This window comes from Ruditapes philippinarum, unplaced genomic scaffold, assembly GCF_026571515.1.
Source record: "Ruditapes philippinarum isolate M1 unplaced genomic scaffold, ASM2657151v2 ctg1436_1_1_1_1, whole genome shotgun sequence".
Classification (NCBI taxonomy): Eukaryota; Metazoa; Mollusca; class Bivalvia; order Venerida; family Veneridae; genus Ruditapes; species Ruditapes philippinarum.
In genome coordinates this window covers 269,118-293,324 of record NW_026866315.1, presented here as the reverse complement: position 1 = coordinate 293,324, position 24,207 = coordinate 269,118, and the positions used below count along the sequence as shown (strand labels likewise).

At 31.6% G+C, this 24,207-nt stretch overlaps 2 protein-coding genes across 3 annotated transcripts; both read right to left on the bottom strand.

Annotated features, from left to right (window-relative positions):
- Nucleotides 1–149: 149 nt before the first annotated feature.
- LOC132732100 (IgGFc-binding protein-like) lies at nucleotides 150–22,220 on the bottom strand. Of its 2 annotated transcripts, none has more exons than XM_060718461.1 (8): nucleotides 21,014–22,220; nucleotides 3,551–3,633; nucleotides 3,030–3,098; nucleotides 2,242–2,341; nucleotides 1,849–1,949; nucleotides 1,630–1,698; nucleotides 1,144–1,279; nucleotides 150–264 (listed from the first exon to the last, which is right to left on the bottom strand). In XM_060718461.1, exons 1-8 carry the CDS (start codon nucleotides 22,185–22,187, stop codon nucleotides 260–262), a joined length of 1,737 nt encoding a protein of 578 aa, XP_060574444.1. In that variant the 5' UTR covers nucleotides 22,188–22,220; the 3' UTR covers nucleotides 150–259. The 2 variants fall into 2 exon arrangements, with proteins under 2 accessions (XP_060574444.1, XP_060574445.1); XM_060718462.1 differs by lacking the exons at nucleotides 150–264; nucleotides 1,144–1,279; nucleotides 1,630–1,698; ... (2 more) ...; nucleotides 3,030–3,098; nucleotides 3,551–3,633 and adding exons at nucleotides 17,204–17,574; nucleotides 18,456–18,591; nucleotides 18,951–19,019; ... (2 more) ...; nucleotides 20,161–20,229; nucleotides 20,680–20,759.
- On the bottom strand, nucleotides 11,525–14,303 carry LOC132732101 (uncharacterized). The gene has a single exon (XM_060718463.1). The coding sequence runs from the start codon at nucleotides 13,763–13,765 to the stop codon at nucleotides 11,747–11,749; it is 2,019 nt and encodes a 672-aa protein (XP_060574446.1). The 5' UTR covers nucleotides 13,766–14,303; the 3' UTR covers nucleotides 11,525–11,746.
- Nucleotides 22,221–24,207: the final 1,987 nt, after the last annotated feature.

The window sequence follows — 24,207 nt, the reverse complement described above, 5'->3', positions numbered from 1 at the left end:
AGGATTGTTCGCAGAGATACTAAAGCTTGCCTCTATGATGAAATTTGGTAAAATGCTATTTCTTGGATAATGATACGCCATTTTATTGATCGTCCTAATTTATAGAATAGAATACGGAGCCCAGTTTACAAAAAAGAATACAACATAATGCTTTCTGACCAGTCTTATTATTGAACAAATATGAAAGTTAAACAAAATTCAGAGTTATTCAATAAATGGACCAAATTACCGCTGCCAAGGAGACGGAAGACATCTACTGCTATCCTGAAAGCAAGAAGTATGTCAATATTAAGAATAAGGTAAAAACATTCTTTCTTTTCAATCGACGACTATAAAGTAACTGCAAATAAAATGACTGAAAACGTATCAGTTTCGATTTTTGCTATGCACGTGTACTTTCTTCACGAAATGTAGCCCAACTTAATCAACCCTTAGTGCAAGAATGGAATAATATTCCACAACAGTCGATTGCTCCAAATGTTCTGTCAATGACAATCAGGCAAAGGTGTATTGCTTGCATTCAGGCTAATGAGTTATACACGCAATACTGAATGCCCCATCAATAAGCGAATTTGAAATTTATTAAAAAGAATATTAATAGAAAAAAAAATACAAACAAAAAACCTCCTCTGACTTCGTCCAAGAGGAGGGACATGATCTTAAACAATCCCAGCGAGATCAAGACTGAGATCGGGACTATGCGAATAAAACAGGTCGGTTGTGATTTTTTTAATGAATGCGGGTTATCATGTGTTTTAAACTTAAACTCAAGAATTGAGTGATGCAAAAATGTAAAACAAAAATCAAATATGCTCTTCCCTTCAAAAAAGAAGCAAAAACCCAACTGATGCGTTTTAAAAGTCCGTCAGTGAACATCAATTCCTTTATTTTTCTTCTTTTCACTTAAAAATCGATATTTGAATTGTCCGCTACTTGATCATATGAATTGAATAAAAAACGTTTTTAACAAGCAAATGTACTTCAGTATATAACTGTTGAGTATACAAATATATAATACAAAGTCTCTACTTTTAAGAATAAATTCATTAACACAATTATTGAAAAGGTTGTTAACTAGCTTATGTAAGGTATTTGAAGTACGCATTCTAAAACTTAAAATAAAATAAGACGTAAGACATGTACCAACTATCACTGTTCCAGTTTGACCTTGGGTATGGAGTGTACAGTTCCTGTTACAATAGTCATCAGTGCAACATGACTGACATACTGGAGTGGATCTCTTAAACACATGACTTCTCTTCCTGCTGACAGTGTCACACTACAGAAAACGTAAAATGTTTTTTTTTTCATGAAATAGATTTTTTATAAGTCTGCGCAGACAGTTTATGATTCATTATAATTGATCGAGGAGGTCGTATAAAATGGTCAAAATCTATTGTCAGATATTATACCATACAGCTTGCAAGTATATAAAGTATTGAAACTAGACATAAATGTAATTTTTATACATTGTACTTATTTACTTGAGGATTCGTCATTAGAATCTTAATTCTCCTAATGTAATAAACGACCATCCAGATAAGGAATATACCATGCTTTTACCCAGATGTCAATTTCCATCTAAGAAAATCTAAAAATTACAATTGGAGTGTTGAGAAAAACGCTTACCAATCCGTGTCCACAACCAAGTTTGTAGTGCGAGTGATCAAACCATTTGAACTCCTCAGTGCGACAAACCTGAAAGGTTAAGAAATAGTAACAAAATATCATAACAAATTTCATTGCTAGATTCCTAGAGAACAAACTTATATGTTTCAACTTTAATGTAACGGAAACAGTTTAAACAATCAAAACAATTTAAACCATACTTAAATCTCATCTACAAACCTGGTTTAAATCACATGGAGTAATGTTGACACACTCGTCAGGTGAAGAAACATGTTGACAGTCAAAGCAGATAGGCCCACGTTTATCTCTGTCAGGGATTCCTTCAATAAAAAAATAAGAGTGAATGTTTTTCCATGTATTGCCTTCTCGAATGTTACATTATCATTTTATTAGAGTCCAACGCAACATTTCAAATTTTACGATAAATTTCTATTGCATATTGCATAGTGCACTATTGTATTCACTTGATAATATTCTTTCGTTTGAAATGTAAACACAAATGCATTTGATTTTTGTTATACATGCTTCTTAATTAGAAACTTATTGTAACAAGATATACCGTGATGATTTTTGAATTTAGAATCCATTAATATTTTATCGTGCATAAATTACCATTTTCACCGCAACCTTGGTTATTACAGTAATTGCCGTTGCAGCATTCAAAACAAATGTCATCCGAATATGTTGCTTCGTACCGTTTAGATTCGCAAGTCTGAAATGGAAATGTATAAGAAAAGTTTGAAAGACCTGATGTTTTTATAGTATATGTATTACAAACGTATGAACATTATCACGTATGTATTATTCACTAACTTGGGCGATTTAACACTTCAAATTCAGAGTAGACATAATAGATACCAAAGTCGGCTATTCTGGAAAAAAACACTCACAAAAACGGCCATTACGAGAAAAGTCAGTCTTCTAAGTGTTGATTGGCTGTTAAACTCGGTCATTATGAAGACAAAGCTACACATAGAAAACCTCGACGCCATTTGGGAACAACAATAAAAATACGATCTTAATATTGTTGATACTGTATTTTTGTTAATATAGCAATGTCAAAGCTATATGTCTCCATATGAGTCAACATATTTCAAAAATTCATAATTGCGTAAAATTTACTAAGATGTTAAGAAAAGTAAAGAACAGTCAAGACTCAAGTAATAAATTAAATTACGTTTTATATACGATTAAACATTGTGTTTGCAATATTTATCACCATATAATTCAGAAATAAACTTACATTCATTCTATATAAAATTGATACTGTACTCAGGGGGTTCCAAATGAAAAAGTCAAACAGGATATCGATTATATTTAATGCGTTTGTTTTTTCGAATAGGTTTTTCCTTTGATAACTTAAAATAATTTTTAAAATTGTTAACTGAACTTATACTTACGTTTGGTGGCAAACATCCTGATTTGTATTTGATTTGACCACCGTCTTTGTATCGTTCAGCATAACACACCTTAAATAAATGGACAACGGTTTATAACATTACTTGAATAAGTAAAAAAATACTATTTTTTTATACATCATTTTGTGCATATTTGTTTTCGAAACCCTTAAATTAATATGTTTTCGCTAAAGCGTGATTAAAATTTTAATAAGTTATTCCATCTTATAAACATGCGTTTATTCATTATTTGTCATCAATAATTTTTGACCGATTACCTTCATAACTGAACTGAAGTTGAAATTATACATTTTTACATGTATACATGTTTTGTATGTATGTTTCACTTCGACGGCATTTTTGCATAGCGTCAGTTTTATTTATTTTGGAGCTTCGATATGGTGTCTAATAATTTTGTATACTGATATGAGATAATCCTTCGAAAAGAGTCAACATAAAACAAGGGTAGAAATTATGTAACAAATTTCATATCACTGGATTTTTTCCATCATTAATACAGATACCTCATGATTGTAACATTGTTTCACTGTATCACAAAGATCTATATGACTAAGATCGTCACAGCTATAACACATTTGTTTTGTTCCTGCAGATAAGAAAGATAATACACACACAATAAATTACAAGGAGGATCAAACTACTTAGTATAATTAATATAATACTTTTATCCCGTTATTAAAATTTAAGATGAAAAAGATATCTAAAATAACTTATCATCTATATTGGTACAAACCATATAAAATTCAAAACCATTCTAGAAGAATCTTTCTAAAATTATTGATATTGTAGCGGTCAAAGATTACCATTGATATGTTAACATATATTTAGATGATGTTTGATAATGTTACATACGTCTAAAATCATAGCCGGCATAAAAACCGTTGCTAAAAACATCGCCATGTCCATAAATAAACACGCCGTATTTAATCGAGCGAACTGGATGATAGAAGTGGTGGTAGCCTTCGTTGATAGGAAAAGTGAATATCTTAAATTCGTCAAAAGGTGACGGTACTGTAATAATTGTTGGGTTATATGATTGTATCGAACGATTTCCAACACCAGGTCAGATATACCAGTTGTCGGTACGATGATTGCTGCGTGATATTTAACCAAATAATACTCGTGCGGAACTGTAAAAATATACTCATTAATATACATGTCTATACCGGGTACCGCTACCATAAAAGGACCGCCGGCTATGTTGTCATAGCTTTGATTAACACCGTATTGTGTGACGGCGAACGGGCTTTCAGATGTTGCTACAATTGCTTCGGTTCCAAAGTATTGGTCCTTTATAGAAGATGGTTTTAATTTGTATGTTCGAGTTGAATTGGCTATAGTCACGTCGCTAGAAGAGTTTGTTACTATTCTTATCATAAAAGCTGATTTTGGAAGCACTGGTGGTATGATGTAACTGTTTGACCTTGAAACGGGAAACATTTCTGATGCAATGTATTCGTTAGTACCAGACACAACACCCATGTTTGTTGAGCCACTCACAACATAAACATTTTTATCAGAGTTCACATGTGTGCCTGTAAGATCACCTTGGTCGTAAAGGAATTGAAATATTTCAAACTCGTTTAATACGATTGATTGCATGACATTAGCTTTGTTTTCAACGTTACTTTTGTGTTTTTTTTTACTAAACTAAAAGCATTTCATTTCCCTTGCATAAAAATCTTTATGGGGGAAGGTAAAAAAAACTATTTTTTTATTCAGCTAGGGGTTAAAAAATTATATGAAGGGATTTCTTATTTTAGCAAAAATTTTAGTCACCTTTTGTGTGCTTAGCAAAATTTTTTAATCCCAGCAAAATCTTTAAATCTTCACTTGTTTTTGAAGTTTTAAATCTGCCCCAAAATTGATTAAGGATAAATTAAAAAGATTTTTTTTTCCCCAGTAGGAAAAAGAAATTTGTTCTTATTGGGGAAATTTAATTTGCCCCGACTATTTTTCGGTTTGGAATATTTTGTGTCACAATTACATCTAGAACAAAACCAACGTGAAATTCCAATACAAATTTCTTCCCATCCCTACCATATAAATAAAAAACATTTAACTTATTTTTTTAAAAAATTATATTATAGAAATACCTACTTCATTACGTACATAGTTAATTTTAAAGTTTTATTCGTAAAAAAATTTTTGGGTTAAAAAATATGATGAACAATATTGTAAAAATAAATTTTAATAAATTTATGTGTATTGTTTTTTGTTTTCCTGTATTGTATATACTATGTGAGGATTTTTTTATTTTACCCACAGTAAAGCGGGGCCAGGACCCCGATTATAAAATTTATATGGATTGCTTTATTTTACTTAATGTATTCTTTCCCCGAGGTGTAAGTATTTAATTTTTTACATAAGGGTTGAAGCCGGGGCCAAAAACCCGTATATAAAATCGTTTTTCTGAATGAACATTTCACCCAAAGATTGGGGTTTAGAGGTTTTTGTAATACCCCTTTTTTATGCAAAAAATTTGAAAGAAGTTTTTTTAAATTTTTGGGGTTTTAAACAATCAAGTTAAATAAAAAATTAAAAAATCGTTTAATTTAAAAAAAAAAAAATTTCCGCCTTTTCTTTTTTTTAAGAAAAATGAAAAGTATAAAAATACGTTTTTTTGCAGGCCTGCATAATTTTTTCCCGTCATAATCCGTAGTGAACCAAAAATCTTTTTAAAACAAATTTTTTTATCTTCTACTAATGGGCTATAATACTAAATAAATTTAAGGTCTCAAACAGAACAAAAAGTCATACTAAACAAATAAGAAATGCTGCAAAAGCGACCTTTTTCACGGTAATCCCTTTGGTTCGCATTTGAAAGCGTAAATTCAATGTTAAGCTATTTATTTCATTAAAATATCCGTCAAATAGCATAATTTATTGTTTCGTTTTGCATTGTTTTTGTTTTTGTTTCAATTGGGGGTGCCTTATATATATATCTGTAAAATATTTGATTATGTGACCTATTTGCCTGTGAAATAAATGATACAGTTTCGTCAAAAAATTATAAACACTATGTATTTAAAATGTATAATTTCGTTCTATATTTTTAAATATGCAAGTTTAATAAAGGTTACTTACTGACATCACAAGTTTATTAAATATCATTTTCGGCAGAGTATTTAAATTGACTCATAACATTAGTGAACGTTATATATATACACGTTTTGTCTCTGAGATATTCATTTTATGAACCATTCTATATTTTACATTACGTTTGATATCTAAATCAAAAGCACCAAGGGTTCTTTACTTACTTGCTTTACAATTTGTTGCAAAAACACTGGAGAATATTTCAGCAATCTGAAATAAAATTGCAAGTAAATATAACAAATATTTGAAAAGATATCCAAAATCAAAACTTAATGTATAAGCTGTTCATATACTCTGGAAGCAACTCCATATTGCAACAACTATCACTAAAGGTGCTCATACCCCTACCAGCAACCTTAACCTTTTAAAAAAATAAGTGGTCTGACGCAAAAATTTGAACTCGACCTAAGTTTTATTATATTTTATCTGTGTACCAATAATTATTACAATAAACTAAGGTAACCTATCTTCCAGAAACCATTTTTCTATTTTTAGTAACAGTGACCTTGACCTTTACTTAAAGCAGTTCCAACCTGGATCTTCATATAAGCTTGCTATATAACATTTTTTTCTATTTTTAGTAACAGTGACCTTGATATTGACCCTTGGGTGTCAAAAAGCAATCCCAATCCGATTCTTCATATAAGATAATCAACTGGGGTTTCCACATAAGGTTGATATATATCAAGTTTGATCACAATAACTCATTCAAAACTCTAGTTATCGTCCGGAGACAATGCAGTGGACCGCCTGACGGACCGGCCGGTTGTCCCAACTTTCCCCTTCACTTATTAGTATGTGTTGGCACTACAACGGAGTTAATTTCAATAATAGTAGATCAAAATATCAAAACAAAAACAAACCAAAAACGAAACAGAGGAAACTCAAAAGAAAAAAAATGTAGAATTTTAAAACGAAATGTCGAAAATCGAAAAAAAAAAGAGTTTCCCCTAGTTTTTAATAAAAACAGCATTTATATTTTTTTAAAATTTCAATAATCCAAAAACAGGTCGCTGAATGTTAAAACTTATTTATCTCAAAAAAATGCACTTTCACAGAATTTTAACCCAGTTTTTGCTTTTTTTTTCACTTTAATTACACCATTTTTTTTAATTTGCAATAGAAGTACATTTTTAATACTGCACGTTTTAACGCCCTTTCAATGGGGTGATGTTTTAAAAACGGCTGCTATTTATTTATTTTAAAAATTTTTTTTTTATTAAACTAAAAATTTGCAGTATTTTAAATTTTTGGAAAGATATTGATAATGTGAATTGTATCATTGTATGGTTTTGGTATTTTAAATATAGAAAAAATGATGTCACACAAAAAATTTTTATTTGATAAACAAAATCTGAAAATTTTTCTAATCGATCTAGGGTTTTTTAAATAGACTTGTTTAAAAAGATAAGTAGCAAGGGGGTTTCTGGAAATTGTTTTTGGGATTAATTTTTCCTGTTTTTGCTGGAATGGGATACATCTTTTTTCAGAATTTTAAAATCACATATTAGCGTCTTTTTACAATCCTATTCATAAATTTTTTACGATTTTTTTATTTAGCATTTATAAATTTAAAACATTTTATTGTGTTTTGGAATTAAAATTTTGAACTTTTTTTTTCATATTTGGACAATAGTAAGTTAAGTAAATCATTGGGTTTTGTTACAAAAAGATATATATAAATGCGTGAAATTTCTGCTATTTCTTATAGTCTGGAACTAGCCGACAGGTTAATTCACTTCAAAGCTTTAGAGGTTTGACACCTTTCAAAACTTTAAAGCGTTGGCAATATTTGAATCTAAAATATTATTAACTTAGGGTAAAACTTAAAAGAAATACTCTATTAAAATTCTCTTTCAATAAGTTATCTTATTCTGTAGATTTCTGGTTCATTCAGCCTTTTTTTCATTCAGCCTATTCATTCCTAAATCTTATCATCATTGTTGCAATAAATCTATTAGTGTTAAATTTATAAAGTCTTGTGTTTTACTGTGTTAATTAGAAGGTAGCGTCCATACAAAACCATCTTAGCCACTTTTTGGCAATAAGAACTCAGAGATCCTGGGTATCTAGAAGATTAACTATACGATCACGTTTTGTACGTCTTATTATTTGGCCATTTCTGTATAACTACAAAAGCATATTCACTGAGTTTTAAGCTCGATTCAACTTTTCGTACGCTCTTATAACTTTGAAAATATATTATTGCTGGCATAGGTAATTTAGATGTAAAGTTTGTTATATTTAAAAATACAGTGCTAATTCATGGTCATATTTGGAAACTACTCCTGTTTTCTTTTTACTTTTTTTTTTTTTTGGGGGGGGGGGGGGGGGGGGGTTACGGCACATCGACACAGTATAGGTCATATCGCGACGTTCCAGCTTTACTGGTGGAGGAGACCTTAGGTGCCCCTCCATGCATTATTTCAGGCACGAACGGGCACCTGAGTAGAACCACCGACGTTCCGTAAGCTAGCTAATAGCTTCCTCACTATGCTTTAGAAAACATTTTTTATTGAACAATACCTTTAATGGATAATACTTTTAATTTAAAAAACACGTCAAAAATTTAAACCCCTGTTCTTTGGATACGCAAATTCGCCCATTTCAGGGGTTTGTAATAAAAAGACAATAAAAGGGAGTTAAAATCGTCCATTGAATGTCATTTGTCATCATCATTCGTCCCTTAGAACTTTAAAAAGACTTATTTAGTTTTTAAAACAAACAGAAATGAATGCGTCTCAAAAATCACGTTTAATTGAAAAGTAAATTTTAAAGACAGCTCTCTTTCCCCTTCGTTGGCTGATATCTAGGGGGTTTTTTTTGGGGGATTTGGGGGTTCTCGTTGAAAACCGCAAAACCAAAATGCGACTAAAGGCACAAAAGAACAAGACGAGGGCAAACCTTTGATTTATTTTACCTTCATGTTTTCTCGTTTCTTTCCATTTCTGGGGTATCGATTTTACTCGTCAGGGTTTATCGTTCGTTGATTTTTTCAAGTTTTCCTTTTGTAAACCCCTTGTCGCCCCGTCCCCTTTGGGGTGTCCTTTTTTTTTACTGAAGCAACAACAAAAAAATAAACAATAAACGATGGGGGAAACAACACATATTGCAGAAAAAGACCGACAAGAGTACCCCAAGGGAAGGCCCAAAACAAATTCAACCCAAAACGAGGGATAAATTTAACAAAAAGCGAAAAGAGGGGCATGAAATTTAAAATTCCTATTTTAATCCCTCGGGCCCCGTTTTTGGCTAAGGATGGTTTTCATTTTTTTCCCTATATCGTTTTGTCGTTTTTGGGGGATTTTGGGGGCCAAAACAAAAAGAAAAAACAAAAAAAAAAATCCCAACCATTTTTTGATAATAGGTTACCCTTAAATTTTTGTTTCGTTGACAAAAAAAGTTTAAGAATAATGCAAATTTCTGACAATACCATGTCCTCTGTCAGCAGCAAAATAAAACATAATTGTATATTTCTTATTATCTCAATAGAGTATATTAGCTTGGTATGGTGAAGTTCTCAAAAACTAAAAAGGTAATAAATATCAAAAGATCCATTTAGTGTTAACGTTTGATCTGTTTCAAAGAGAACTTTTGTTTACAAGATAAAACAGTTTGAAAATGGTTTGAACTTTACACTACGTGTCAATTAGTAAGGCAGGTAATGTAAAGCTGTAAAAGTATTATGTGTTAAGTTTAGGCCATCATTTCTTTCCATTGACGACTACCTCTGTTAAACCTTAAATGCCAATGCGACGAAATAATAAGCTGAAGCAGCAAACGATACCAAACGACGCCATGTCAGGACGGTACGATACGCGAATTTGGAATGAATAGTGTGCATTATCTTATCGCCTTGTCGCTTCGGCGAATCATCTAGTCCGTTAAGCCTATCGCCCCATCACTTTGCCGCATCGTCTCGTCGCATTGTCATTCAGAGTATAACATATTTGCCCCCGCTGTAGGTACTCCCGAAACTAGTATAACATTTTGGGAAATTTAAGATTCTTATAGATCAAATGAAATATCAAATAGCAAGGTTACTAGATTGAATTCTTGTTTTAACATTAATTTTGTTGGCATCAGGCCGAAATATTTACCCAAGTCGTCGCCGTAAATTACTATCTATTAAAAGCATAAACCTAGAGTCAAGGAACTTGAAGATGATCTATGGGCGTAATACCGCCTAGCATCTCTCTTCGGCATATCATCGGCATTAGTTTCGTTTTTGATTTTGTAGACGATGAAAGCAACTACCATTTTATTGTCTTAAAGTCACAGGTCAAGTGGGTCATTCGTGTTTTACATTTATTGTATAACTATCATCAATACGCCAAAAAAAAGTTTGTTCATATTTCTGGCACTGAAACATGTGTAGTTAAGTTTTATTTTCATATGGGCAACTCCCTTATCATTGGGAACAGTAATTGACTGATAATTTACAAGTACGTGTATGCATTAGGCGCTTAATGAAAATTATATTCTATATTTTATCATGGTTTCAAAGTTTTTGTTCCGACAGTTCCAAGAATGTGTAATAACATTTAAAGACACGTTTTGTAATCTATACATGTCTCCACGCGCCTGATAAAAGGTATGGCACACATTTCTTTGTTCAACATTCTTGCTACGTCGTACAAGACAAGATTTATTTCAGGCACGCTAGCTGAAATTAAAGCTGCATGCCTCCAGATGTGTAAAAAAAAATTAATAAAATCAAACTTGAGCAATATGTACTACGACTTTAGGAAAAGCGAAATGATTTAAGATTCAAGAAATGTTTTACATATTATGTGCGGTTAATGACTAATTTCAGTATTTACAACTATATTTCTACTGCATTACTAACGCAGTAAGGGCTATTTATGTCATGTTTTGACCTTTTTTTTTTTTGGTTATTTACATTTACATGTTTGGTAATTTAGTGCCATTGATGATGTATAAATTGCATTTTGCTTATTTCACAATATTTCACAATATCATACATTGAAACACATTTTCAAAACTTCAATGAAAATAAGCGTGAATCTAGAGGTGTGCTGCTTTAAAATACGGGCATATGCTTAAAAGGCAAATAATTGAGACCTGGAAATGAATGACTAAACTAATATCAAAAAGGAAGGGCGGCATTTAATGAATGCACTGACTAAATCCTTTCTCTGCAAATTAAATTGATGTGTTTTTATGAAGGCTTTTGCTGTCGCTACTAAAGCATTCAGCTTTTAACAATGTCTTTAGGATACAGCATTTAGAAACAATAGAAACTACATTAACAAAGTATTTAACAATGAAATGTTGTGTATAAACAAAATGAGAGTACTTGGTTATGAAGTAAGTAAATGATTTATGGTAAATTTTCAAGACATAAAAAACAATCATACGACAAGACGGATTTATTATGAAGCAAAACTCGCAGGTTATAATTTAACAATACTTTGAAAAAAAACATTCTGCTGTCAAAGTTTTATCAACTTTCTCTGCGAACATTGTTCACAATAAATGCCATGAGATAGGCAACGACATTTAATTCAGACGGTTTGACCCTTATAGAAAAAAATATTCAGGGAGTGTTCTTCTTTTACAAATTTATAATCAACATATCAGCGAGTTCCGCTGCACAAATTGTTTACAATAAATGCTATGTGATAGATCGCAGCATTTAATACAGACGGTTTAACTTTCATAGATTCAGCAAAATATTTATATGAAGCTTTTATGTCACCTGAACAGTATAAACAATTACCTAAAAGCATAAGTGACAAGTAGAAATCTTTCCTATTTACATTAAATTTAACTGCATGTTTAAATCGCATTAACGCGTCCTTAAACTTATCCAAGTGACCAAGCTTTAAGTAAGACATACAGAGAAGATAATATGCAACCACCACAGGGTTGTAACGAAAGGTGTCTCTTTTTGAATTTATATATGATTGAAGGGCAAAAGGGTATGGTAAAATATCATTCAAATTATACTCTGTAACAAACTGATAGACAACTTTTTTTCTCTCATCCGGTATATGTATATTTACATTCCTTGCTTTTGAGGTCAAATCACTCATTTCACCAGTAGCAAAACACAAAAACCTTGGTTGTCCTAAACAAGATACGAACACTTTCTTCGATTTATCTGCAAAGAGAGTTTTAAGTGCAGTTATAGTTTTATCATATAACTCATGCTTAAAGTAAACTATAGCTATATTTAGAGTGCTTTGTGAGAAGTCCATATCTTGTCCTTCATTTATCATGCTAACAGTCGTTTTTACTAGTGTAGCTGTGTGCCTCAAACCCTGATCAAAGACCTTTGTTAGCCTGTCTCTCCGCCATTTGGTAACGGCTTGTATGATCTTTATACATGATGCTAGCATCTCGGCCTCTGGGAATCTCTTGATACAACAATTTACAATTGTAGGATCATACAACATCGAACAATATGTCCAAATTATCTCAAACAGTGCTGAATAGAAAACAATGTCCGTCGGCGTGTGATACAGATACTCTTGTTTAGAATATATTGCTAACATTGTCGTTATTTTGTTTATATTGCCGTGAAGCATACGAAATGTATCGTCATTACTTTTCAGTTTAAAGTGTATGTTTTGAAATAAATTATTTTCAGGAATAAAATAGTGCTCTAGTTTATTATCTCTGATACAAACTTCGAGCATTTTCAGGCATTTTTTGACACAATAGATCAGATTTCGATGCAACCATTCACTTTCTGGTAGCGTTTCACACGTCCAAAATAGTACATTCTTTAAATGATATGATGTTATATTCTCTAATATCCGATGTTCACTTAATAGATTTTTCAATAGTTTTAAGAAAATATAGCATTTAAATTGTGTATCGTTCAAACTCCATATCAACTCACGTTCAAGTTCTACAAAAGAAAGTCTCCATTCTAAATCAAATTCAGGCGATCTTTTGTTTCCAATAGGCGCTACATAGCATGGTATCTCTTTTTCAAGTCTATTCAGTAGACTGATACTTGGCCAATTATTTGATCGCTTGCGTGCTTTCCAAATTTTGGCTTCTTCCGGCCAGGTTTGCATTTCAAATGTTTGCACATAGTCCACATTGGAATTTGTAATCGCAGGTCCGTTAAATTCAATATCAATTTTTCCCTTTTCATTAGGCTTTAGATTTCTGGGTATTCCATGTTTGCAAAAAAGTGTACTTGAAACGTACATTTTTTGTGTGCTTTTTAATAATATATCGTAATATCCCTGTGGTATATTCTCTTTGTTTGCCATAAAAAAGTCATATTGGTTCGATGTGAATTTAAGTTTGCAATAACCAGGTAAACAACCCGTTCTTACCGCTTTGATTGTGATTAAATCTTCCTCAACTTTACAATCCGTATCTACTACAATAACTCCCCGTATTACACCCATTACATCTGAATCACTCTGTCCAGGTATATTAGACGATTCTGCCATTCCACCACTTGTTATTGATTTTGTCTTTACAAAGAATTCCTCTAAATATTGGCCCAATTGTTGAGTAATTTTAACCTTTTTTCTATCAGACATCCCATATTGTAAATGTTCTAAAATATTGCTTGTCCGCAGGGATAATGTTGTATTCGGAGGATTCCTCCGATTTATAAATTTGGACATTTCATAATGTTTTAGCTAAACCTAATATTATCATTTAATAACTGTGGTATTTACAACAGTTGGAGTAACAATTGGTTGTTTGAAAATGCGATTAGGTTAAATCATTATTTTTTTAACACGTAGTCAATCTCTTCAAATTTAAAATCGGTATCTACAACAATACATTCAACCATTGCATCTAATCCACCAAATACATCCATTACATCTGAATCACAAAGTGCATTATTTCTTTTATAAAAAAAACAACAAAAAAACAGCAAACAATTAAACTATTCCACCACTTGTTCTACAAAACCGCTTTCCAAAACTTTGGACATTTCTTTTTTATTTCATTCTGGTTTCTATTTTACAATCCATAACGTAAGTGCTATAAAATTATTGCCTGTCTGTTTTAGAAGACGTTTAATCCCGACCGAATTATATCATATCTTAAAATGTGTACGCTCGAGTTGGTAATAACCTTTAAATTTTGCTACGGTTTAGAGTAGCATAGTATTTGTTTAAGCTCGCAATAATGATGATATAATGCAAACAAAGTCATATTATCCGATATATTATACAGCCGTATTATGTGAAATATGAAAACATAAAACATGAATGCAGTTTTATCTGTACAAATCGATATTTTACATTACATTTTATTGATTCTATCTTTTGTAAAACGCCCATTTTTATGACATTCTAAAAGATAGGGATTATTCTACATGTATTCATTTTACTCAGTATTACGTATATGGCGATTTTCTTGTTTTGTATATAATTACAAGTACCAAACGAAAATATTTATAAAGAGGATATTAAATGACTGAATTTTATTGAAAGAATTAAATAAAATCATATTACAGGTATGCGAGCCTTTGGCAAATAAAATATCATTTCAATCAATCCCTCCAATAAATTTTGTAAAGAAGCAATAGAATATAACATTCTATTGATCATTCATCCATAATGAAAACAATTAACAGTAAAAAAAAAGAATCATTTTTAATCGATGCGCTTATACTGCGACGTAATCTTTGTCACGTCACAATATGTACCCGGGCGTACAAACCAATTGATCAGGACGGCAAACTGGCACCTGTACAATGTAAACAACTTAAACAACAGAGGCAAACAATAAAAATAATTTTTAATACATCTTCGAAAATCAGCTGCTAATTTTCGGAACAGTCTGACGATTATTATTTGAAAATATATTTTGATTCTTTTTTATAAAAAAATGCTACAACATTACGTCAGTGTAGTAGTCTATTTCAATATATTTCAAAGCAAGAAGAAATAAAACAATACTTGATAAAATAAAAAATACACTTTTTAAATGAATTACATTACACCAGAGCAATTGTTACAACTAAACGCCTAAACAGACGGTAGGATTTAGTTGCACAACACTAATTGAGGATATGGTGTACAATTTACAAAGCAATTCAACACTTGATTCTATATTATACTAGATTTTCTTCCAAAACGTTCCCTCCAAATGAATCCTTTACATAATTTATTCTCTACTATTACTGTAACATGTATAAATGCTATAACTGTTTTTATTTGCCTTATAAGACGATTGATTAAGTGCTAGGCCGAGTATGGTATGGAGGGAGCATTTAGGACATTACTATATCCTGGAATGAATTGAATAACTGAGAACCCTAAAACTTGTTCTATGTTTTGGTCTCTCGGTGAAAATTATTTTCTTCATGAGTAATGATTGAAACTTCTCCATTTTTTTCACAAAAAAACAAAACAAAAAAAAACAACAACAACAAATTTTCTATAATAATTTAATTTGGCATTCGAGCATTCCACAAGTTCTTTTAACGCCCTTTTATACCATCTTACTACTTTATTACATTTTAGCGTTAATTGTTCGGAAATGTCATTTATTCAACACATTATCAGTGGTAATTTGGAAATTTGTCATCTGTCATTGTGTGAGTCTGTAAAACAAGAATTTCATAACCTCTGATTCCCTTTCAAAATTCCATTTTGTTTAGTTTCTCGTTTAGGGCACACGTTTTATTACCAATGGGGACCATACGCCGCTCCTCATGGAATGGCACGGAAGTGTCACGTTGAAGGTTCCATGATAACGGCCGTATGAACACATCTGCGGATGTTTCTGAATTCAAAATAATGCCATTTCGTGTTTAAATAAGCCCGTGCTATGGGACGTGGAAGACGGTAGTTTGCACTTGGCAGTACCGTATATGAATATGCTCAATCAAACTGAGCCTGCAACATTTTCAATTTTGCCGATTTAGGGAATCTTATTTTCTCTATTTTACAAAATAGAACATGTCCTATCCTGTAAATCTAGTATTAAGTTGTACGAATTCAAGAAATAGTAGCCTTCATATATTAGGATTTGTGTGTACTTCTAAGTTTCAATTGGTGTACTTCAAAATTCCTCCCGTCTGTTGAGGCCTTAAGGTGTGTTTGATAAAAATGCAAACATTAAATTTTCTTTAAGATAAATAGAATATATTCATTTATTTTTCGGAACAAAAATGAGTATGCGGACTATGATTTTTAAATGTTTATTTCTCCAAAGATGAATAGAAGAATATAATAAACGTGAAAAATGACAAATCTGGGAAATTGTTCATTCCTGTCAATATGGATGTTATCGACGGACTATGGCAAATTGCGTGACCTACTATTTCAAAGGTAAAACTAACGTGTAAAGTGTTTCATTAAGTATGTAGAAATAATTTGATAATCGCAAGAGCAAAATATCATCATTTGGATCATGAAATTTAGAAAGTACAATGCAGTTTTATAGAAGTAAATTGCAAATTACACCATTCAACATTAACTGGTTATTCAAATAAAAAATATTGGTCTTTCAACCAAAAGATGACTCGATTTTCTAAAAGGAAGGGTTTATAAACGCTGAAGATCAGTGGACATAGCTCTTCCTATTCTACATATAGTCGTACTAAAATTAAAACTTCATAGCGCGTTCATTTTTATACATGTTTTAAATTTAATATGTTTCAACTGTACATACACTTTATTATATAGGTTTACAGATACATTTTATACTTTCTAGTACAGACGTAGAGCCAAAAATCACGACGTTCTTTTCGAGGTCAACATGATAAAATTCCCACTCGACATGACGGCTCTAATCTATTTACCGTCATCTTAAAGGAAAGACATAAGACACACCCGTCGACGAGCCATGAAACATCGTACATGCTGAATGTAGGCGTTTGATTGTATGTTGAAAAAGAATGTTGTCTTTCTTTAAAAAGAAACCGAAATGATAGTTTTGAATAACAGGTACTTTCTGTAAAATTTGCCGCTTGATTAGATATGTTAATTGTTACTTCGTATGTTTCCTAAAAGAGACAACAGCAACAACAACGACGACATAAATGGAAACAATGAGCTTTGATGATAATTTTTGGGATATTCTTTAATAGATATGTATGTATTTGATTATATTTGAAGTGGATAATATGGTCAATATTTAATAAATAAATGTAAAAAAAATTCGGGTTCGAACGTAAATTTCTTTGGTTCTCTGGACTTTTCAGATGATTGTTCGTAGAGATACTAAAGCTTGCCTTTATGATGAAATTTAGTAAAATGCCATTTCTTGGATAATGATACGCCATTTTATTGATCGTCCTAATTTATAGAATAGAATATGGAGCCCAGTTTACAAAAAAAGAATACAACATAACGCTTTCTGCTCAGTGTCTTATTATTGAACAAATATGAATGTTAAACAAAGTTCAGAGTTATTCAATAAATGGACCAAATTACCGCTGACAAAGAGACGCAAGACATCTACTGCTATCCTGAAAACAAGAAATATGTCAATATCAAGAATGAAGTAAAAACTTTCTTTCTTTGACATCGGACGACGACTATAAAGTAACTGCAAATACACTGACGGACTTTGAAAACGCATTAGTTGGGTTTTTGCTATGCACGTGTACTACCTTCACGAAATGTAGCACAACTTCAACAACCCTTAGTGCAAGAATGAAATAATATTCCACAACAGTCAATTGCTCCAAAAGTTCTGCCAATGAGGCAAAGGTGTCTTGCTTGTATTCAGGCTAATGAGTTATACACGCAATACTGAATGCCTCATCATTAAGCGTATTAAAAATTTATTAAAAAGAATATTAATTGAAAAAATACAAACAAAAAACCTCCTCCGACTTTCTTACACTTCCTCGTCCAAGAGGAGGGACATGATCTTAAACAATTTCAGCGAGATCAAGACTGAGATTTGGGACTATGCGAATAAAACAGGTCGGTTGTGATTTTTTATGAATGCGGGTTATCATGCGTTTTCGACTTAAACTCAAGAATTGAGTGATGCAAAATTGTAAAAAAAATCAAATATGCTCTTCCCTATAAAAAAGAAGCAAAAACCCAACTGATGCGTTTTAAAAGTCCGTCAGTGTACATCAATTCCTTTATTCTTCTTTTCACTTAAAAATCGATATTTGAATTGTCCGCTACTTGATCATATGAATAAAAAACTTTTTTAACAATCAAATGTACTTCAGTATATAACTGTTGAGTATACAAATATATAATACAAAGTCTCTACTTTTAAGAATAAATTCATTAACACAATTATTGAAAAGTTTGTTTACAAGCTTATGTAAAGTCTTTGTAGTACACATTCTAAAACTTAAAATAAAATAAAACGTAAGACATGTACCAACTATCACTGCTCCAGTTTGATCTTGTGTAGAGGCTGTACAGTACTTGTTACAATAGTCATCAGTGCAACATGACTGACATACTGGTGTAGATCTCTTAAACACATGACTTCTTTTCCTGCTGACAGGGTCACACTACAGAAAACGTAAAATTATTTTCTTTCATGAAATATATTTTTATAATTCTATCATACAGTTAATGATTTATTGTAATTGATAGAGGAGGTTGTATAAAATGGTCTGAACTCTATTGTCAGATATCATACCATACAGCTTGCTAGTATATACTGAAACTAGACATTACTGTAATCATTATACTTATTTATTTGAGAATTCGTCACTAGAATCTTAATACAATGTACTTCCAATTTAATGGACGACCATCCAGATAAGGAACATATGATATAAGGTTTTGTGAGCTTTAACCTCGATGTCAATATCAATCTAAGAAAATCTGCAAATTACGAATTGAGGTGTTGAGAAAAAATGCTAACCAATCCGTGTCCACAACCAAGTTTGTAGTGCGAGTGATCAAACCATTTGAACTCCTCAATGCGACAAACCTGAAAGGTTATGAAATAGCAACAAAATGTCATAACAATTTTCATTGTTGGATTGCTATAAAAACAAACTAATATTTCTTAATTTTAATGTAAATGAAACACTCAAAACAATTTTTAAAACAATATTTTAGTCTATTTTACAAACCTGGTTTGAATCACATGGAGTAATGTTGACACACTCGTCAGGAGAGGAAACATGTTGACAGTCAAAGCAGATAGGCCCACGTTTATCTCTGTTAGGGATTCCTTAAATATGAAAAATAAGAGTAAAGGTTATTCCATGTATTGCCTTCTCGAATGTTACATTATCATTTCATTTGAGTCCATCGCAACATTTAAAATTTTACGATTTATTCCTATTGCATTTTGCATAGTGCATTATTGTATTTACTTGATAATATTCTTTCGTTTGACATGTAAACACTAATGCATTTGATTTATGTTATACATGTTTTTTAATACGTATCATTAATAAGGAGCTTATTGTACCAAGATTTACCGTGATGATTTTTAAATTTAGAATCAACTTATATTTTATCGTGCATAAATTACCATTTTCACCGCATCCTTGGTTATTACAGTAACTACCGCAACAGCATTCAAAACAAATGCCATCCGAATATGTTGATTCATTCCGTTTAGATTCGCAAGTCTGAAACGGAAATGTCCTGTTAGTATAAGAAAAGTTTTTAAGACCTGATTTGTTTTAGAGTTAATGTATAACAAACGTATTAACGTTATCATGTATGTATTATTCATTAACTCTGCTATATTGGGCGATTTAACACTATCCAATTTAGGGTCGACATTATGGATACAAAAGTCGGCTATTCTGAAAAATAACATTCACAAAAAACGGCCATTACTAGAAAAATCAGTCATGTGAGATTTGGAAATTCTGATTGGCTGTTTAACTCGGCCATTATGAAGACAAAGCTACACATATAAAAACCTCAAAGCCGTTTTGAATATGATCATTGTGAATATGATATTGATATTTTTGATATTGTATTTTTGTTAATATTGCAATGTTAAAGCTGCATGTCTCAAGATGAGCCAAAATATTTCAAAACAATCATGCTTGAGACAAATGTACTAAGATGTTAAAAAAGTTAAAATTGTTAACTGAACTTATACTTACGTTTTGTGGCAAACATCCTGATTTGTATTTGATTTGACCGCCGTCTTTGTATCGTTCAACATAACATACCTTAATAACAATAAATGGACAACGTTTTAAAACATAACAGTAAAATATACACATCATTTTGTACATATTTGTTTCCGAAACCCTTAAACTTTTTAAATTGTTAATATTTTTTCACTTAAGCGTGATTAAAATTTTAATAAGTTACTCCAGCTTATAAATATGTGTTTATTCATTATTTGCCATCAATAATTTTTGATCGATTACCTTCATAACTAAACTGAAGTTGAAATTAAACATGTTTACATGTAAACATGTTTGTATGTATGCTTCACTTCGACGGCATTTTTGCAGAGCGTCTGTTTTACTTATTTTGGATCTTCGATATGGAGTCTAATAATTTTGTATACTGATATGGGACAATCCTTCGAAAAAGGGTAACATAAAAACAAGGGTAGAAATTATCTAAAAATGTCATGTCAATGGATTCTGTTTCACCATTGGTACAAATACCTCTTGACTGTTACATTGTTTCACTGTATCACAAAGATCTATATGACTAAGATCGTCACAACTATAACACATTTTTGTTCCTGCAGATAAATAAGATAATAAACACACAATAAATTTCAAGGAGGATCAAACTACTTAGTATTATTACTATAATACTTTTATCCCGTTATTAAAATTTAAGATGAAAATGATAGCTAAAATAACTTATTATCTATATTGGTTCAAACCATATAAAAGTCAAAAACATTCTTAAAGATTAGTGATATTGTATTGGTTAAAGATGATCATTGACATGTTAACATATATTTAGATGATGTAAGATAATGTTACATACGTCTTAAATCATAGCCAGCATAAAAACTGTTGCTCAAATAATTGCCATGTCCGTAAATAAACACGCCGTATTTAATCGAGCGAACTGGATGATAGAAGTGGTGGTAGCCTTCATTGATAGGAAAAGTGAAAATCTTAAATTCGTCAAAAGGTGATGGCACTGTAATAGCTGCTGAGTTATATGATTGTATCGAACGATTGTCCAACACCAGGCCAGCTATACCAGTTTTCGGTACGATGATTGCTGCATGATATTTCACCGAGTAATACTCGTGCGGAACTGTGAAAATATACTCATTAATATACGTATCTACACCGGGTACCGCTACCATAAAAGGGTCGCCGGCTATGCTGCCATATGCATAATTCACTCCATATTGTGTAACGGAAAACGGGCTTTCACATGTTGCTACAACTGCTTCAGTGCCAAAGTATTGGTCCTTTATAGAAGATGGATTTAATTTGTATGTTCGCGTTGAATTGGCTAAAGTCACATCTCTGGAAGAGTTTGTTACTATTCTTATTATAAAAGCTGATTTTGGAAGCACTGGTGGTATAATGTAACTGTTTGACCATGATGACACGGGAAATATTTCAGAAGCAATGTATTCTGTAGAACCAGACGGAATACCCGTGTGTGTTGAACCACTCACAACATAAACATTTTTATCTGAGTTCACGTGTGTTCCTGTAAGATCACCTTGGCTGTAAAGGTATTGAAATATTTCAAATTCGTTCAATATGATTGATTGAATGACATCAGTTTGATTCATTAACGTTACTTTTGTGTTGTTCTTTACTGCAGCTACAAGCATTTCACTTCCTCTGAAGTTGACCGTTCCTAAATAGGAATAGATGTTGTACTCGTTACCTAGCTCAGTTATTGGTAAAATGTTATATGAATCAATATTGTTAGAATTGTTAAATGCATTAGTCACAAGAACACTTATGTCGTGATCAGCAGATATTTTAATGCCACGAGAATCTTTAAACGTACCGTCACGCTGTATTGAAGGATCAATTAGAACAGTTTTCTTTTCTCCAGTAGGAATATAGAAATTTGTATCGTTGTTGAGGAATGGAATTTGCAATCTGACTGTCGTACGGTTTGGAGACGTGTTTGTGATATCTACAGATATTTTATTATTGGAACCATGACAACAGCTACCGACCATATCGAAAATTCCAAATACAAATTCTCTTCCAACAGTCCTACAAATATAAATAAAAATATGTCAACTCAGATTCTATATTTGAGTAAATAGCAATATACCTACTTCGCTGTACATGACTAAAACAGTAAAATCATTATTGCGGTTAAAAATGTATGATAAACAACATATGATGAGAAATATATATTCTCAATGTTTCATATGTGTCATATGCATTGCATTTTACATGTGTATCATGCCTGACTGTGTGGGGTATATTATTTTTACATTTCGGTTGTCACACGTGACAGAGCAGTGCGGGCCTTATGGTAAAGAACACTTCAGCCTGAAGTCCATAATTTATGCTAATTATCATTTTCCGACCATTCCCTGATTTGTATTACCGTCTTTACAAGAAAAGCATTGATGCAAGACATCAAAGGGCGTCCAAGCAAGAAATGCAGGAAGTGAAGATGAACTAGTAGACATCTGATGACCAGATATTCTTATAAACTTTTCATTGGTTAATTGGTTTTAACAAGTATTGTATATTATTTATGAATGGGCGGACGAAAGACATTGTTCATCATGAACTTTGGTAGGCATGCTAGAGATTTGAATATTAAATGTTTTTTCCACAAAAACTTATTTATCATTTAACGAATAAAAAAATTAAAAGGGTCTAAACACCCCAAAAATTACCCCCTATAGGGTATAATTTTATTATACTTAGGGGTTTTTTCATTATCTTTAATATTGTTATTTGAAAAATTTCAATTCAGGGGGATTTTTTTTTGGGAAAAATAAACAAAATAGTAAAAAATAGAACAAAGTTGTAATTTTTTATTTGGGGGGTAAACTACTTTTTTGATTTAGCGACCCTCTGTGTTTAAGCTATCAAAAAACCCATAAAAAACTCATTTAAAATTTGCGCCGAAAATGTATACTATAATTAAAAATTCGTAAAAAGATGCCTACTAAATTGCTTTTAATTTGTTTTAATATGATTGCATTTTTTTCCTGCAAAAATTTTCCAGTTCTTGCAACAAATGCCTTTTCGGTAAACTAAAACTACTTCTAAAAATAGATTTTCGGACTTTCACAATGTTCAGGTCATCATTCTATTTATAAGTAAAGCAATAACACTGTGTATTACAAAATGATTAACAAGAAAAGCATTGATGCAAAGCATCAAAGCGACGCCAAAAAATTGATCAAGTTTTGCACATAAATACTTAACAAAAGATTGTGTACTTTATAGCAGTACCATTACATTTGACCTTGAGGCTAGGTCCAGTTTAAGTTGAAAAGCTTAAACAAAAAGAATAGAATCTGTCTTGCCAAGATACAAAGACAATATATAGCCAATTAACCAATCTTATAAGACTCATGCGATAAGAGAGAATTTCTTCAGATTTATTTTACCAAATACAAGGACACCTGAGTCATCAGTATATAATAAAAAGCTTATTGCTTAGGTTTGCAGACATATCATTGACATATATTAAGCATAAAAGAGGACCTAAAATGAACCTCGGGGGACTTCATAGGTACTCAGAGCAGTAGTAAATGAGTTACCAGCCACATCCCACCAGTCTGCTGTCTATCAGATATAAGACTTAAATCATGTTAAAAAAATTCATTTCCTATGGACAGATTGCTTACGTTCATGAGAAGAAACCAATTTGAGCACAAGTATAGTGTGATCAACTGTATCAAAATGCCTTTTTGTAGACTAAAGTATTGTTGCAATACTGCCTTGTCCATTTCAAATTTAATACAATCATTTAAATGAATCAAACATGTGTCAGTTTGATATACCACTTCTTAACCTGACTGAAACCTACCATACTCGAACCCGATGACTTCCAAGAAAACCCCAACTGAGCTATCGGGCCGTTACAACATTTTCTCTTTAAAAATGAAACAGTCCAGAAACCACAACATATTTTTTCCCACTATATTGATTTGGCATGAAATTCTAGTTATACAGACAATATGAATTAAACTCACGTTATATCAGTCAGAGGATGAGAAAAACTTT